A 19,193-nucleotide genomic window follows, 5' to 3' on the forward strand; every position below is an offset into this window, starting at 1 on the left:
ACTGTTAAAATCTTTAGACAGTTAGGGACATAAAATGAGGATGCTGTCAAAAACAATGTCATAAATAGATTTTCTTTATCAATGAACTTCTATTAACTAAAATAAATCAGCATTTGATGTGACCATCCTTTGCGTTTAAAGCAGCTTTTGCCCTATGTACACTTGTGCATAGTTTCTCAGGTAGCTTTGCAGGTAGGTTATTGAAACATCTTGGAGATGTTGCCACAGTTCTTCTGGATTTAGTCTGTCTCAGTTTTTCTGTTTCTTCGTGTCATTCCAGAGACAGACTGGATGATGGTGAGATCAGATCTCTGTGTGGAGCACTCGCTGTTGTCAGACTCCTTGTGCAAACAAAAATCTCACCAGATTATTACAATTAATGGCAAACAGAATGTTTGGAAATGTTAACCGAAATTTTTTACTGACACACTACAGCAAAAGATAGAAATAACTTACTTTAAAACATTTTTTAGCTGGTGAAAATACTAGTGGCGTAAGACTTTTGCACAGTACTGTATATGAAATACATATTTAAAAAAACGCAATGTTGTCGCACTACATCACTACTCATTGCCAAATGTATCTTATTTATGAAAGCTAAAGTAAAATATAGTGTATATTTTACAGCAGCTACTGTATGTGAAGTTGAACTATCTGTGAAATTTATTCTGCTATAAATTTGAATAGTTGATACTTTATAGTTTTTTATATTTATATCATAGCTCTACTTTAGAGTATTGACATCAGATATTTGTAATTATAACTGATATACAGATCATTTTGTGTTGATGCTGAAATGCATTCCTCTGGCTTTTTCTAAGTAGGTTACTCTTCTAATATGTGGATGCTTCACACTCTTAACATGCAAGTGTTTTCATCCTCACTCCCTCTTCTCCTCCTACACGCTTTATTGTGTGATCTCTCTGCTCTCACTTTTATATTCAAAAGGAATAAGCATCAATCAGAATGACAAATCAACCCTTTTCTGTCCCCTTTAGGTATATGAGAAAAACACATACTTTAATCTCTAAGAGCAGAGTTTAATTTGGATTTCCATCGCCAGCTTGTGTGTTGCTGATTAAGTGTGTGAGTCATAAAGCATGATACTCACTGTGCCATTGCAGGCTTTCAGCGTGCAATCAATACTCAACTCACATCACAAGCACCTTGTTAACTGTGTAGAGTTATAGCTGATGGAGCTGATTTGTAAGCACTAGCGATGTTTAATTCCTTTGTATTTGTAATGTTTATACAGATTTATGCGATCGTAATAGAGTGCTTGGTTAGATGTTTAAGTATTTTATTCTGCTTTTGCCATATAGTTACAGCAAATACAGGTTCAGATCAGCGATATTAGTCTCTTCAGTCAAGTATAGTGATGGGTCGTTCTTGAACGATTCGTTCATTTTGAACAAATCTTTAATGTGACTCGTGAAGAACGAGTCGTCTCGGGGAGTGATTCGTTTAGTCCTATTAGGGTCTGTACGGGAATTAGTTTACCTGTTTTGAGTCTTTGGGTTTTTGGAGTCGTTCGTTCATCACGTGACAATCCCATAAGATGAACGAACGACTCCAAAAACCCAAAGACTCAAAATAGGTAAACTAATACTCAAACCCAAAATCTTGTAAGATAAGAGGCGAAGTGAGCTAATCGTAGACTAAAGACTAAAGACCCAGGTAAACAATGAATTAATCTTTTCTGTTTCTTATAGCATTATAGTTTTGTCTTGTTTGTAGTGTGATCAACGTTTGTGTAAGCAGTAGATGTGTTAGGGAGGTAACATGTAACATTTTAATTATATTTTGCTAAAATTAACGAAATGACTCGAAAAAAAGATTTGTTCATTTTGCTGAACAAGACTCAAAAGTCAGAATCAGTAAAAGTAATCGGTCAAGTAGTCTCTTATCTGGTAGTGTTCACTTTTGTGGGCTCAATGTAGACCCAATTTTTCCCATTTTATTAATGACTTTACATTGTATGTAAATCTTTTAGAACAATAATTTTCTTTCTTTTCTTTTTCTCTGGCAGGTATTGTAATTTGACATGAATATGTAATACATCATGTTCTCATGGCATTGGAATAATAAAGCATTGAAAACAAACAAACAAAAAAAGGTAGTGTTCACTTTTGCTTTGTTTTAATAATGTTTAATTGTAATTATTGCCCCCTGCAGGAGAAAGAGAAGAAGTACATGCTGCCATTGGACAACCTGAAGCTCAGAGACATAGAGAAGAGTTTCATGTCCAGCAAGCACGTGTTTGCTCTCTTTAACACTGAACAAAGGTTAGAAAAAATGGTTTACTCACTGCAGAGCTCTCAAAAATAAAGACATACATTAATACATAATACATAATTAATTTTAATATACACTGCCGTTTAAAATTTGGGGTCGGAAATGCTTACTTTTTTTATTATTTATTTGATCAGACATACAGTAAAAACTGTAGTAATGTGAAATATTATAATAATTTAAAATAACTTTTTTATTTTGATCAATTTTATAATGTAACATATTCTTATGATGGCAAAGCTGAATTTTCAGCTTCATTACTCTTTAGTGTCACGTAATCCTTCAAAAATCATTGTAATATGCTGACTAGGTGTATATTTATGCAATTTAGTAATACATCTCAAATGTATTTTTCAGTCATTTTATTTCGTAGGCATGATATGAGTTCATTGCTCATGCATGTTGTTGGGCTGTTGTCTCAGGAACGTGTATAAAGACTACAGGCAGCTTGAGTTGGCTTGCGACACCCAAGAGGAGGTGGACAGCTGGAAGGCATCCTTCCTACGAGCTGGAGTTTACCCAGAGCGCATCACTGTACGTGAATGCTTCCACTGATCATCTCTCAGTCATATTAACTTACTAACTCATTACTGTGCTGTAAATATGGATTCCCGTTTTCACCACTGAATAAAAAATAGGTTGTTGTGACTTTTTATCTCACAATTGAGACACAAATGATACAAACTCACAATTCTGAGATATAAACTTGCAGTTGCGAGTTATAAAGTCAGAATTGCATATATATATATACTATATATAAAAATATATGCTTTTTCTCAGAATTGTGATATAAAATTACAATTCTAAGAATGAAAAGTCAGAATAGTTATAGCTATAAAGTCAGAATGGTGAGATATAAATTCACAACTGCGAGAAAGTTTTTTGATTTTTGTCTTGCAGCTGTGAGTTTGTATCTCGCAATTCTGTCTTTTTTCTTGCAACTCCAAGTTTTATCTACAATTCTGACTTTTTTTCCTCAGAACTGTGAGATATAAACTAGCCGTTGTGAGTCCAATTTTCAGAATTTTCAGTGTACATTTAAATTTCATTTAGGAATTTGAATAACGTTTGTTCAGTATTTCATACTGAAACAGGAAATTTGATATAATTTTTTGATATAAACTGTTTTCTCAGAATTGTTAGATACAAATTCACAACTGCAAGAAATAAAGTCAGAATTGCGAGATAAAAACTCGCAATTCTACACTTTTTTCGCACAACTGTGAGTTTGTATCTCGCAATTCTGGCTTTTTTCTCGCAATTGCAAGTTTTTCTAACAATTCTGACTTTTTTTTTCACAATTCTGACTTTTTTCTTAGAAATGTGAGATAGAAACTAGCAATTGCGAGTTATAAAGTCCAGTTTTGAGGGGGAAAGAAAGACTGTTGCCAGAATTGTGAGTTTATGTTTTAAAATTCTGACTTAACTCCCAATTGCTTCAGAATTGCGAGATGTAAATTCACAATTCTAAGAAAAAAAGTCAGAATTGTGAGTTTATATATCGCAATTCCGACTTTATAACACTCACAATTCTGAGAACATAACAGTCTTACTTTCTTTTAATTCTCAGAATTGCAACTTTTCATTGTCAAAATTGCAAGTTCTTTTTTCAGAATTGAGAGTTTATATCATGCAATTGCAAGAAAAAAAAACTGAATTGTGAGATAATTTCATATGTACCAGCTACCACATGTATAACCAAACATTAATGCAATTTTAACAAACATTGATAACTTACTAACTTAACTTATTGTGCTTTCTTTGCTACATATGCAGGATAAAGAGAAGGTAAGTTGTTCACTGACTGATTTTTTTCTCCTGCAAGCATCGATCATATGCAAAGATATTCCTCTCCCAAATATCAGTATGTGTTGGATGGAGATCTATGCCTGGAAACTAATTTTCAAAATAACTGTGATCTAGTAGTTGGATTACTCATGATAATGTGTATTGCTGGTCCTCAGCAAAATGACGCTAGTGAAGAGAACGGCTCGGATGGCTTCATGCATTCCATGGATCCTCAGCTGGAGAGGCAGGTGGAGACCATCAGGAACCTTGTGGATTCCTACATGGCCATTGTCAACAAGACTGTGCGGGACCTCATGCCCAAGACCATCATGCATCTCATGATCAACAATGTAAGCTGTGTTTACCATGATGTTTTGATAAGTCTTACTGGTTTCTTACTGGATGTGCAGGCGACACTGGACTTTTTTTTTATAGTCTTCTTCCTTGCTTCCTCTTCCCGTAGACTAAGGAATTCATCCATGCTGAGTTGCTGGCTAACTTGTACTCATGTGGAGACCAGAACTCTCTGATGGAGGAGTCAGCAGAACAGGCTCAGCACAGGGAGGAGATGCTGCGCATGTACCACGCTCTGAAAGAGGCCCTCAACATCATCGGGGACATCAGCACCACCACCGTCTCCACTGCCATGCCCCCGCCGGTGGATGACTCCTGGCTCCAGGTGCAAGGAGGACCTTCAGGGCGCAGGTACTGTGTCATCTTTTTTAACAAACATTGCTTTTGATGTAATTTTCAGTGTACACTTAAATTTCAGCTAGAAATTTGAATGATATTTGTTCAGTATTTCATACTGAAACAGGAAATTGAGGTGAAACATGCCAAAGGTCATTTTTAAAGGATTAGTTTACTGCTTAGTAAAATAATAATTTAATCACCCCCATGTCATCTAAGATGTTCATGTCTTTCTTCAGTCGGAAAAAAAATAAAGGTTTTTGAGGAAAACATTCCAGGATTTTTCTCCATATATTGGACTTCTATGGGGGCCAACAGATTGAAGGTCCAAAATGCAGTTTAAATGCAGCTCTACATGATCCCAGCCGAGGAATAAGGGTCTTGTCTAGCAAAACGATCAGTCTGTCACGCTCAGACGAAGCACACGAACAACGACGTAAATAAACGAAAGGTATTTAATAAATCCAACGGGGAACACAGGAGACACAGGAACACAGGGTAGTAACATCAACGTCCGACAAGGCAAGAGGGGAAAACACACGCTATATATACACAGACTGATTACAACCACAGGTGTAGACAATGAGGGAGAAACCAAAACACACAGAACTGCAGGGGAGATGATGGGAGAAACCAACTAGAAAGTCCAGGGGTGTGACACAGTCATTTTCTGAAAAAAAAACTAAAATAAATGAATAAAAAAAAAAGATAAACTTTTTTATATTTTCTGAAAAAAACCCCCCACAAATGCTGGTCTTTGCATTAGCTCTGTGCCCACGACTTCACACATTGCATGATAAATTTGGAAAGGTCACATGTGGTTAGTTCTTCGTCTGTGTAGTCCGCTCCAAAAAGTAGGGTAGAGCAAAAAAATCTCATTTTCTCCTCCAACTTCAAAATTGTCCGACATCGTTGTTCTGCCTTTTTTTGTGAAGGGTGTTTGACTTTCTCTGCACGTTCGCTGGGTCAGTATTTCCACCTATGTCACACGTGACTTTTCCAACGTGATCATGTAATGTGTGAAGCCTTGGACACAGAGCTAGTGAACGACGAGCATTTGTGATTAAAAAGAATATCAATTTGTATTTTTTTAGAAAATGACCGATCATTTCACTAGATAAGACAGTAATTGATTTTATAAAAATGGCCCTGTTCAAAAGTTTACATACGCTTGATTCTTAATACTGTGTTATTACCTGAATGATCCACAGCTGTTTTTTTGTTTAGTAATAGTTGTTCATCAATCCCTTGTTTGTCCTGAACAGTTAAACTGCCTGCTGTTCTTCAGAAACATCCTTCAGGTCCCACAAATTATTTGGTTCTTTGGTTCAGGGGCATTAAGAACCAGGGGTGTAAACTTTGGAACAGAATGAAGATGTGTACATTTTTCTTATTTTGCCTAAATGTCATATTTTTTTTTGTATTTAGTCATTCCCTTTCGGAAGCTACAGAAGATACTTATATGTTTCCTAGAAGACAAAATAAGTTAAATGTACCCTGACCTTTAAATTTAAAAAGTTTTCACCCCTGGCTCTTAATGCATTGTTTTTCCTTCTGGAGCATCAATGAGCATTTGAACCTTCTGTAATAGTTGCATATGAGTCATTCATTTGTCTCCATTTGAAAAAAATGGATCTCATAATCATACAGTAAATGTTGGAAAGGGTTCAAATACACAAAAATGCTGAAAAACCAACGAATTTGTGGGACCTGAAGGATTTTTCTGAAGAACAGCAGGCAGTTTAACTGTTCAGGACAAACAAGGGACTCATGAATAACTATCACTAAACAAAAAAACACAGCTGTGGATCGTTCAGGTAACAACACTATTAAGAATCAAGTGTATGTAAACTTTTGAACGGGATCATTTTAATAAATTCAACTCATTATTTTCTCTTATGGACTATATGTACACATCTTTTATGTGAAATATCTCTTCAGGCCAGTACAAAATAAAAAATAACATGCATTTTGTATGATCCCTCCTATTTTGGCAAAATAATTAACATTTTTCAGATTTTGCAAGGTGTATGTAAACTTTTGACCTCAAATGTAGATAGACAGATGTTTTCTTTTTCAATCTTTTTATTTTCTCATCAGGTCTCCAATGTCTAGTCCCACTCCCCAGCGTCGGGCCCCACCTGGGCCTCCTCGCCCAGGTGGACGCACCGCCCCAGGACCTCCTACTGCTGGAGCACCTCCTGTGCCATCCAGACCTGGAGCCTCTCCCGACCCCTTCAGCGGCCCCCCGCCCCAGGTTCCCTCTCGTCCCAACCGCGCCCCACCAGGCGTCCCCAGGTGAGTGATACATTAATTGTGCAAAACATAATTACCATCCTGATATATAAATGAAAGTAATAATGTTCCAATGTAACTGTAATTGAAAGGGGCTTTTGAAATGTTTAGTTTAATAAAATACAGCCTAGTGGCCACAGAATGTGTTTTGACTACTGTGGGGAGTAATACAAGTGCTAATGGTGTTGAGAGGAATGATCTACAAACTACCCTCCATTTACACTCTTTACAGCCCTTCTGCCCTGACCTGATCCCTGGTCTTTAACACGAGAAAGACAGATCAGTAACACTCTTTCTGCTACTTCTACTTCTCTCTCCTGTCACAATCCATTACTTTTTCTCAGCTCACACACTCCTACACACAGTCCAACTCACAGACCTGCACTAACAAACCACTCACACATTATTTTCAACTCAGCTGGTTTTGTTTTTCCATCTCCTTGACATGAATCCATGTGCATATTTATTCAAATGATGTTTTAAACCATTCAGTTCATGTATTGTTTGTATAGTAACATCAGTGCATCAGCTTTGTGAGATCATTCTCTCATGATATACATGTTTGGGAGGAAAATACAAGGGAATTAGACCAATTAAATGGGACAAATCATTTAGATAATACATTTTTGCTTCCTCCCATTGCCTCTTTTCTGTCGACCGGTGTTCTCCTCAAACTCAGTCCCACTAAATCCCTTCCACAATGATTCCGGTTATTCTTTCAGAATTTCTATCAGTGACCAATGAGGAGTTACGCAAATGGTATGTCTGACATATCGTCCGTATGTGACATCACTATGTTCTTGCATGGCTCTGTCTTTAAATGTGTTTAACATCTGATTGTTCCCTAACACCTCTCATTTACTAGATGTGTGTACACACACTGTTTATTACTGTTAATTTATTTGTTCAGAGTATTTTATTTTTCCTAATATCCTAATTTCAACTATGCTTAGAACTGCCATAAGGAAGAGATGCCAGAACAACTCAGTCTTAAATGTATGTTATGCATTTAGTTCTTTTTTTTAGCAATAATTGTATTGTAAGTTACCATAAGTTAACATGGTTTTAAATCAGCGGAATAATATTTTATTTTTTTTTACTAACTTTCAATTTAATTAATTTCATTTCATTTGGCAATAGAATTAAGTTAGTTATGTGAATTTAAATTAACAATAATTTAAAAGGTTTTATTCTTTTCTTTTCTTTTTTAATTAGATTAAATTACAAAATTTATTTTAATTTGTATTTATTTTATTTTTTATATTTGGTGGGTTGGTGTTTCAGCCACAATGTCTCGTTGGTGTTTTTAATTTAATTTAATTTAATTTAGCAATAGTTGTATTTAAGTTATACCATAAATTAACATTGACCGATTTTTCAATAAAAATAAAAAACCTGTAATTTAATCTAATTTTAAAAAGACAAAGAATAAAACCTTGTTTAACATTAATTTGAGATGATTTACAATAAATTACAACAACATTACATTATAATTACAGTACATTAAATTAAATTAAATTAAATAATAATAATAATTAAATAAAGGTTAATTTGTGGTATAACTTAAATACAGCTATTGCCAAATTAAATTAAATTAAATTCTGATGAAGAAATAAAAAAAATAAAAATAAAACAAAATAACAATTTTAAAAAATGTAATTTAATCTTTGTTTAATTTCTATTTTTTTATTTCTTTGTCAAATTGAATTGAATTGAATTGAATTGAATTTAGTAGTAGTTGTATTTAAGTTATACCATAAATTAACATTAATTGAACGTAATTTAATCTAATTTAAAAAAGACAAAGAATAAACATTTTAAATTAATGTTAATTTATAATGATTTAATTTAATTAAATTACATTACAGTAAATTACTATTGCTAAATAAATTTTCTATTAAATATAAAAATAAAACAAAAATTACAATTACATAAAATGAAAAAAAAATCAATTGATTTTAATTTAGGTTATAACTTAAATACAACTATTGCCAAATTAAATTACATTTTGAATTGAATTGAATTGAATTTAATTGAATTTAATTTGAGCCATATAGATCCAATTTAACACATATAGATTTTTCTAATACTTGGCATATGACATGCTGTTTATGTTTTTATGTCATTTTGTGTCTTCCTGATACTTTATTATTATTATTAATTATTTGTATTTATTTAGTTATTGTTTACAGAAAGTATTTTTTGTGAGACCTAACATGCCAAATGTTCAGTAATGGCTCTGCTGCTAACTTTCGTTTAGTTTACTTGTAATACTTAACATCAGTCCCAAATTTCTTGACAGTGATTTGGATTAAACAGTTTTAATCCAAATTTTATTATTATGTTTTAAACTAAATTATAAATTATAATCTGATTTATTATTCCTGTAGATGTTTAAAACTTGACATCACAGATTTTGTAGTTCATGAATTCTCTTGTGTATCATACAGTATATGTTCATTTTCAGTGTTCATTGTTACTGCCTTTGTCTTCATGTTCTTTTGTGTCGTTCCTAATCGTGTCTTTTGCCCTGTTGTCTGTCTGTCTTTCTGTCTGTCCGTCTGCGTCTATCAATCTGTCTGTTGTCATCTTCGAAGTCGGAGAGCACCAGCCTCCCCCACCAGATTCTACAGAGACTTGCTCACTGAGCATTAACACTGGCCATCAGCAGACAGAGGAAAACCACTGACCCCTCTGCCACTATACCACATGCATGCACACAAGCACAGTCCACATACATATCACACGTTTACTTGAAAGAGTATTTACTCTTCCACAAATATACACCAGGAATGAACATCAGTAGTATTATAAATTGATCTAATAATTGTACCTCTCACATGAGCACAGATGTGGTGCCATTCTATTCATTACCAGCCTATATCCTGTATTTAAGAATAAAGAACACTAGATATAAAATGCACAGGGATCGTCTGAGTAAACCAGCCTATTTCACTGTTTGCTTCAACATTTATGCACATGAATGCTAAATGACACTGACATGTTTTACCTTGAACATTTACTAGCAACAACTAAGCCTTAACCAGCATCTAACCAGTTCTTAACCCCAAAATAAAAGTGACCTGCATGTTTGTCTTAAAAATACACTTTCACTAAACTAGTTTTATCTTACTCTGGATTTTTATATTGTTTCCTATGAAATGGTTTATTTTATTTTATTTTATTTTATTTATTATTTCATTTTATTTTGTTTTATTTTTATAATAATCACCAGGACAGAATTACAAATCTCACATGTAATTTTACACTGCCAGTCAAAAGTTTTTGAACAGTAAGATTTTTTATGTTTTTTAAAGAAGTCTCCTCTGCTCACCAAGCCTGCATTTATTTGATCCAAAGTACAGCAAAAACAGTAACATTTAAGTATTTTTTTAGTATTTAAAAAAAACTATTTATAATTTGAATTACTTGAATATATTTAAAAATGTAATTTATTTCTGTGATCAAAGCTAAAGTTTTGTAGAATCATTACTTCCGTGTCACATGATCCTTCAGAAATCATTATAATATGCTGATTTGCTGTTAAAAAAACATTTCTTCTTCTTATTATTATTATTATTGTTATTATTATCAACATTTAAAACAGTTCAGTACATTTCGTTCAGGATTCTTTGACGAATATAAAGATCCAAAGATTATTTATCTGAAATAAAAACCTTTTGTAACATTATACACTATACTATTCAAAAGCTTGGAGTTATTATAATTTTGGGAAAGAAATTATAGAAATGGATACTTTTGTTTAGCGAGGATGCTTTAAATTTATCAAAAGTGATGATAAAGACATTTCTATTTTAGATAAATGTTGTTCTTCTGAACTTTCTATTCATTAAAAAAAACTGAAATAATAATAATAATAATAATATTAATAAATGTGTTTTGAGCAGCAAAGTAGAACGATGCTAAAAAAATCAGCTTTGACATCACAGGAATAAATTACATTTTAAAATATATTCAGTTAGAAAACAGTTAAAATAAATAGTAAAAATATTTTACAATTTTACAGTTTTTGCTGTACTTTTATTCTATTTATTTTATTTTTCAATAATCACCAGGACAGAATAACAAATTGGACACATTTTAACAAAATTTTGTGATTCTCTGATTTAAAGGGATAGTTCACCCAAAAATGAAAATTTGATGTTTATCTGCTTACCCCCTAGGGCATCCAAGATGTAGGTGACTTTGTTTCTTCAGCAAAACACAAACAAAGATTTTTAACTCAAACCGTTGCAGTCTGTCAGTCATATAGTGGCAGTCAGTGGCTACCAAATCTTTGAGAGTAAAAATGTCCTATGTCCTACTGTCCTGAGCGCTTGCCAGAAGCGATCTGTGCTTATACGTCACTCATTGTTTACACTTTGCACAGAGATCGCATCCGGCGCTTGTGTATACTACGCCAGAGCACATACACGTCACGTGCCAGATACTGTGCAAGCGCTCAGGACAGTAGGACATAGCGGTGAATCAGAGGTAAAAAATGATACAAATACTGTTTAGTTTCTCACACAGTCTGATCGTTTTGTGTCTTAGGACATTAGTGTTTCTGTCACGAGTCGCATGGTTTAATTTGGTTTTGTTTGTGTATGTTTTTTTACTCTCAAAGATTTGGTAGCCATTGACTGCCATTATATGACTGACAGACTGCAACGGTTTGAGTTAAAAATCTTCGTTTGTGTTCTACTGAAGAAACAAAGTCACCTACATCTTGGATGCCCTGAGGGTAAGCAGATAAACATCAAATTTTCAGTTTTGGGTGAACTATCCCTTTAACACAGTCCCTATTAATGTCTGAATGTTACATTGCACCTTTCTGAGACTGATTTATGTGCAAAAACTAAGTTAAAAAAATAAATGTAAGCAAGAATCAGTTCATATTTAGAACAGATTTAATTTTTTCTTTTAAAAGCTGGAACACAATTGTGCTTCTCTCTAATGATTCTCACACATGCATTATTCTGCAGATGGAAGGTATGTCTAAATATAGACTAATATTCTTAAGAAATGAGTGTTACAAGCCAGTTCTTTATTCGAAATCATAAAGCCCATTAAACCATAAAGTGTACACTCTTAAAAATAATTGGTGCTTCACGATGCCATAGAAGAACCTTTTTTGCTTAAATGGTTCTATGAAGAACCTTTAACATCTGAAGAACCTTTCTGTTCCACAAAAGGTTTATTATGGCAAAAGAAGGTTTTTTTAGATTATAAAAGGAAAGAAAGAGATGGTTCTTTAAAGAACTTTTGACTGAATGGTTCTTTGTGGAACCAAAAATGGTTCTTCTATGGCATCGCTGTGAAGAACCTCACTTTTAAAGAACCTTTATTTTTAAGAGTGTAGTCTAAACAAATTAATTTTAGTGAATCAGACACACGCAGCATACTGTGTGCTTGCGAGAGATAAATCAATAGTCAATAGTTTTATAAAATTTGTAGTAATATTTTCTATGAAAAATGAATGAAATGTTTTAAACTTTTTTATACACCAACTTTTTTTTTCGTCAAAATTATAATTTGGCAATGGAATTGCGTCTCTTTCTTTCCCCCCAAAAAACTAAATGAATTGCTTATGGAATTGTTATGGAATCAGAATCATTTCGAGGAATCACAGCATAGATCTAAAAAGAGAAAAACATTTTTTTTTTACATTTGTCCTAGCCACCGCATTAACTTAATCCATCATACCACACTTAACATTAACAAACCCATTCTCATTCTGTCAATTCCCAAGCTTTTTATTTGTTTTCTGTTTTATTTGCTGTTCTTTTTTGTCTTATAGCCGTCCAAGCAAAGGAAGCCCTTCTCACAGTGAGAATCCACATCCTTCATTTGACTCTTAGAGCCAATCGGCCTTCCTCCCCCTCCTCCTCCTCTCTCTCTGTCTCTCCACCGCCTCTCTTTCTCTGTGCTTTTCCTCTGACCAAGTGCATCCTGGGATTGCTGAATGCCTAGCGTTACTGCAGCAGCAAGTACGGATGAAGCGGATGAAAGAAAAGGCCGAAAGATAAATGAAGAACACGGGAGAGCTCACTCCCTCCGTCTGTACTATATACACTAATCACATTGTAACGGGCATCTGAATAATACGCCCAGTGTGGACTTGTGTCAACATTCGAAGTCACTGCAATGTTTATTATACTGCAGATGCTGTGTGGTGTTTGTGTTTACACACTAGACAATGTCGACTCAATCTATATATAGAGGTGTCTCACGAGCTAAAGGTGTATCTGCCGCACATAAGCTCACAGAGTATACAGGATAGCGGATACACGAAGTAAACTTAACGATTTTTGCACTTGTTATGTGGTACTGTGTGTGAATGTATTCTTCTTCCTGAAAGTTTGAACGTTATTTGATCCCACAGTGTTTGTTTTTCAGCCACAATGTCTCGTAATTTCCCTAGCAAACTAATAAGTCATGTCTGATTGAAATGTACATACATTAGAATAAAATATATATATATATTATGAAGTGTCTGGTATGCAAAAAGTCTCAAAATTATGTTTATGTGATACTGGTGCAATTCATTTATTTGTTGATGCGGCAGTGGAAAATGTCCGACCAAAGAGAATGGTTGGTGAATCAATCTGTCTGCGATTGAAATGTTGTTGATGAATAAATACCCAAGAATACCCTGACATGAGTTTAAATGAATAATATAGCATCTGTACTGACTGATTATATGGTGAACAGAATCTGTTACTGTGTTGATGTTTATTTGTTGTGCATCTCTGGGAATTGTGCTTCTGTTGCCTTGTGTCCACATTTACTAAGTATCGATAATGAAATCATTGTATTGAAAACGAACTGATTGTAAAATATAAGTTTATGGTTAGTATGTGTGTGGATATGCGTACTGCATACTGGAGGGGTCTGTGGACAACACCAAAATCTCCACTCTATAATGGAACGGGTGTGTGAATCTTACTGCTGCCATGTGTATCTTATTGTGGTCTGGTGTCATAAACTGGCCATTGCTTTGTGATGAAATTAAAGTGTCTTTGTGTGAAAGACAATAGTGAGTTTTGTTCTCGTGACTTCATTAAAATCTGACTTTTTCTGTGTTTAAGTGCTATAAACGGGTCCTCGGTCCATCTGCCAACCCAGTAGCACTGGAAAAAACAAGCTGCTTAGATTTTGCTCCCCCTGTGACGTAGAAAGGGGATCTTATTATAATATTATCACCCATTAATTTGCACGTTTCCACCCACGGTGCCGCTATTCTGTTTTCGCAAGCAACAACCGTGTACCAGTTCTAATGCCATGGCAAAATTTCAAGCAAAGCATGCTAACTGTTCTGTCGTTGGCTGCACAGATGAGCACAGAACACTATTTCCCAGTCCCAGCCTCAGAGGAGACAAGAAAGCACTGGATTTATTGATTTATTTACTTTATATTACACTGCTGCCACACAAATATAATATAAACATGCCATTTCTTTCCCAGCTGTTTGCCTTCACAGACATAACCGACTGTTTTTGTATCTAGTGTGTTTTTAACATAAATTTGTGTGTATTTGACAGTTTAAGTGCAATAAGACATGAAAGAGAACTTAGTTTAGTATTTGTATGACAGCCGCTTTTGGTGTGCGTGCCACGGATGTGTGCGCTCAGAAAACCCCAGAAGTTTAAACTCATTAGACATGATAATCAAAAACAAATAAATGTTTTTTGGCAGAGTATCTGAGGTACGAACTGTAAAGGCACAGCCCTGTTCTGGAAAAGGGGGCGGGGAGCTGCAGCTTATATGCATTTAAAGGGACATGCACAAAAATAGCGTGATTCTGCTTCTACTCAAAATAGGCATTTTCAAAATGATCTTTGGGGTATTTTGAGCTTAAACACTGTAAAAAAAAAAAAAGTTTCAATTTAAAAAAGAAAGTGTTTGTGCTGCTTTAAAATTTTAAGTTTAGTCCACATGAAATGTTAAGTTGTACTACATGAAAACGTGGATATTTGAGTTGAGTAAACATAAAATTTTAAGGCAGCACGAACACTTACTTTTTTAAATTGAAACAACTTTTTTTTTTACAGATACATTCTGGAGACACCTGAGACTTATTGCAAAAAGGGGCATAATAGGTCTCCTTCAATGTACTTTACAGTCAAGACTTTTAGGTTTGTGTCTATACTAAAACTTACTTTTGAAAAATAAACCTAGTCTGAGAAATAATCACTCACAGTGTAACTGCTAACCCTACTTCATAAAAGTATGGAAAAGTTTGGAAACACCCCTGGCAAAGTGTGGTTTTGGACGATATCAGCATAAATCCTTTCAGTCAGTTTTTGGTGCAAATACATTAAAGTAACTTGACATTATCATTGAAGACCAGCAATAATAATTTTCATTTTGATTACATAATAATGGCAATATATACATGTCAAAGTCAGACATGCCCCTTTGCCAGCTGTGATGCCTGGTTACTGGTTTAAACTTGGCCCAGGTTTTTAAAAGATTTTTGGGTCAGCACACCTTAATAGCTTCAACGATTGCCAACTAAGTTTAGAATACAATGAATTTAGATTATACAGAGCTGTAATAGCTGCTAATGGTGGATATTTTGATGAATCGAAAATGTAAGTTTTTTCTATGTATAAACTGTTTATATAACAAAATATTATCAGTGCAAAACTGTCACAAATTAAAAAGGACTCATGCCAGTATTGTCCAAAACCCCACTTTTCTAGGGCGTTTCCAAACTTTTGGAGGGCAGCATATAAGTACAATTAAAATGACAGATATTCTTGTAAACCCCAGATGTTTCAAAGAATAACATTTGTTACGTCTCACCAAAAATGTAAATATTTGAAATTAAATATTGATGAAAGCGCTTCAGCTAAACAGTTATTAAATTCTCAAATATGAATAAAACATAGGATTCAAAAGTTACGTGTTAGATTTTTGTTTTTGAACAAAAGTACAGTAAAAAGTAATGTTATGAAAAAACGACAATTTAATAACTTTTAATCATTTTAGAAATAATTTTAATATGCTAATTTGGTGCTCAAGAAAAATGTCAGTGTTGAAAACATACATTCTTGTCACTTTTGATCAATTTAATGCAATAAAAGTACTGATTTCTTAAAAAAATAAAAAAATGTAATCATACTAACCCTAAACTTTTATTCTTTGTGAAACATTGCAAATACAGTATAAATGAATCTCTGCTGAACACAACTGAAGGTCAAGACCAGTTCATTCGGCATGTTAGGGAAATTAGATGTTGATGGGAATTCCCTAATTACTAATAAATACTCTGTGCAGTTGATGTAGACTACAGATATCCTTGTAAACCACAGATTTCCTGCCTTTTAAAAGCCAGAAGGTTTTTGAAAAATGTCTTGCATAATAGGGAGAGAAAATGTGTATACGAACACATCTTAAGTTTTAAGTTATTAAGTTATTTTCTTCCGCTTTTTGGTGTTTTACATTATTCGTTGCAGTACTCAATTTTGATCTGAATTTAGCAGCGCTGAAATTCAAAGAGCAGAAACTGGAGCAACACTGGACATCTATGTAAAGTAGTTTTCATTCAACTCCAGTCTCCGCTGGAGTCAGACGAGTGTATAGAGCTGTATGTGGTGTTGTGCTTGACTCACAGTGTGTGGCTTTGTTTATGTTAAGTAGATCAACACTACACAATGAAGTTGTTTCATCAATAGACATACAGCAAGAGAGTTTTGGAGAGAGGAGGTGTGCACAACATGACAATAAAAACTTGATCTTTCCTGTAATTATATATAATACTGTTAGTCAAGCACACTATATGTCAATGAAAATAACCGAAGAGAAATTTTATTTGCCAGCAGCACATTTTTGTTGTTCTTTTTGTTTAGTTTTTAACAGTTGCGTCAGGTTCTCCAGACATAACACTAAAGTGAGCTCTTTTGACAGCATGTACTGAACAATATATTTGTACTTATAATAACTTGTTCTTGAATTATGCCTCTTTAATTTGGATTATCAATGGAAAACCTCACTTTGTTTTGCATTGCAATGTCATTTCACTATAAAATTCCAGATCAAAGTAGATGATTTTATTCACAAAAACATTTTAAGAGGTTTTTATTCTTTTAAAGAAATCATTCCCAAGTAAAGATCTTTCTGACTAGTTACAGATGTGCTGATGGTCGAAGGTTTTCAAACTGTTTAACACAAATGAGTGCTTTCACTTTATAATGGGGCACATCCCATGTGTCGTTACATCCTTGTTCAACGACAAGCCCTTCTTTTGTTCAGCCTTTTTTGAGTTGTCACCTAATTGTGTAGGACTGTTAATAGCTGAATAACTATTGCTACAAAACGTGGCGAGATTATGACTTATTGGTGTAACCATTTTCACCAGTGTAACCTATATAGTTAAGTTAAGCCCACTTTTAGGTAACTTAAAACATTTTACTGTTTAATTGTCTCTTTACTACAGAAGCCAGTTCCACCTCAGAGTAAAAAAAGTCAAATTGTGACATATAAACAGATTAAAAGATAAAGAAGATAAACATTAAAAGTTAGAAACGAAACAAAAAGAGCCACAAAATGTACCAGGCAAACAGTTTTTTCCGATAGAAAAAAAAACTGTGTTCTGTGTACTGTGTTTTCCATAGATATACACTACAGTGTACTTGGCTAACAGTCCAGAGGGAGGATGAAAAAAAGTTAAATTCTTTCTGGACACCTGGCAACAATAACGTCTTCAGTAGCATTTAAAGACACTACCGTGCCTCACTTGAAAAACATAACCTAGTCTGTTAGTGAAGGAAAATAAGAACCACAGTTTAACACTTAACTGATGTAATACTGTAAAAATATGGAGCTAAAACAAAAATGGCATACACTAAGTAGAGGTTTAAATGAAGAAGTACGCAAAAGTATCTCGGATGACTGGAACTCAGCAGAAATAATGTAAATGAGTGAATATAACTACTGTAAAGTGAACAGTTACTCCCTTGGGGCAAATACTTTTGCAGTCTCCATGAGTTTAGACATTTCTGAAAATGCAGACAAACGCCGTGCGTTTCAAATGCAGCTCTCGGATTGGTGGAGAGACGCACACAGCGCGTCTGCGGCGCACCACACACACTTCCTCTCCAGAGCGGGATGGGGGAGTTTCTGCAGTTTGAATGTCCCACTCAGAGCTGGAAAAAATAAACATAATAGCTGGGAATTCGTGTTTGTAAAGAAGATGGATTATAGCAGGCAACACTCTCAAAATATGGACGTCAGAGAAAGGTAAGTGTAAACGGCATTCGGCTGCTGAATATGTTCGGGTCCGTTTGGAAACGCCTACTAAAATACGCACAGTTAACTGAGTTTACAAAATTCCTATAAATTAAATAAGCAGTGTAATCTTATTTGGTTTAATCTAGCATTAAGATTGGGAAAAGGTGTAAATTGTGCAGGTTTAAGATTTATCTCTAAACAATGACCGTACATGGAAGTAACAGTTAATCGTAATTCGTAACTGTACTTTTATTTCTTAATACTGCAGTACTGCTTGAAATACTGCCAGTTTCTTCGGGCTGATTAAAACAGATGTTTTGTAATCTTAACAGTGTTTTACACAGCCCATTGTGAGGAACCGAAGGGGTGTAAGTTGGAGGTTCAACCGCTCGTCTGTGATCACTGAAGCGCTCAAGCTGCAAGTTCATGATTACACGATAAAGCTGTGAAGCTTTTACTGGCAGAAACAACCATTCGACAGCAAAACAATCAATTCCACATTATTTGGAAAGCCAGATGCTATTTATCAACAAAACGATATACAGTGATTGTATGAATGTCACTGCTTTAGTTTAGGTAACAAAGCAAGGCATGGTCTATGTTTACATGTACAACAATAACATAATTCATAGCATAGGAATAGGTTACCTATTGCACTCTATCTATCTATCTATCTATCTATCTATCTATCTATCTATCTATCTATCTATCTATCTATCTATCTATCTATCTGTCTATCCATCATACAGTGTTTTGTACATTGCATGCAGTAATGCATACTTGCATATTCACAGTCTTTTAAGTGTTTGTCCTATTCTATTGTAGTCTATTCTAGTCAAGATATCAAACTATCAAAATCTTGAAGAGAAATCTGTAAGGATGCTGTAATG

General features: G+C 34.2%; 2 protein-coding genes across 10 annotated transcripts in view; both read left to right on the forward strand.

Annotated features, from left to right (window-relative positions):
- dnm1b (dynamin 1b) overlaps window positions 1-14,102 on the forward strand; it is a 49,529-nt gene extending 35,427 nt beyond the window's left edge. Inside the window, exons 16-23 of one of the 8 annotated variants that reach the window (XR_007827759.1) lie at window positions 2,176-2,285; window positions 2,715-2,826; window positions 4,069-4,080; window positions 4,257-4,430; window positions 4,544-4,785; window positions 6,871-7,068; window positions 7,298-7,824; window positions 12,866-14,102. Coding sequence is in view for 6 of the 8 variants with exons in the window: in XM_051109707.1 (XP_050965664.1) it covers window positions 2,176-2,285; window positions 2,715-2,826; window positions 4,069-4,080; window positions 4,257-4,430; window positions 4,544-4,785; window positions 6,871-7,068; window positions 12,866-12,926 (909 nt within the window). In the remaining 2 variants the exon portion in view is untranslated. Of the gene's footprint in view, window positions 1-2,175; window positions 2,286-2,714; window positions 2,827-4,068; window positions 4,081-4,256; window positions 4,431-4,543; window positions 4,786-6,870; window positions 7,069-7,297; window positions 10,169-12,865 lie in introns of those variants that run through there. The other 7 variants (XR_007827760.1, XM_051109712.1, XM_051109709.1 and 4 more) reach the window with 7 other exon arrangements.
- A 4,073-nt stretch (window positions 14,103-18,175) lies between these two features.
- The window catches only part of LOC127165650 (regulator of G-protein signaling 3), a 51,765-nt gene continuing 50,747 nt past the window's right edge, over window positions 18,176-19,193 (forward strand). For both annotated transcript variants that reach the window (XM_051110473.1, XM_051110475.1), the window contains exon 1: window positions 18,176-18,312. In XM_051110473.1, the coding sequence (XP_050966430.1) occupies window positions 18,266-18,312 (47 nt within the window). In that variant the 5' untranslated portion in view covers window positions 18,176-18,265. The remainder of the gene's footprint in view (window positions 18,313-19,193) is intronic.

The sequence above is a fragment of the Labeo rohita genome, chromosome 5 (genome assembly GCF_022985175.1).
Source record: "Labeo rohita strain BAU-BD-2019 chromosome 5, IGBB_LRoh.1.0, whole genome shotgun sequence".
Taxonomy (NCBI): domain Eukaryota; kingdom Metazoa; phylum Chordata; class Actinopteri; order Cypriniformes; family Cyprinidae; genus Labeo; species Labeo rohita.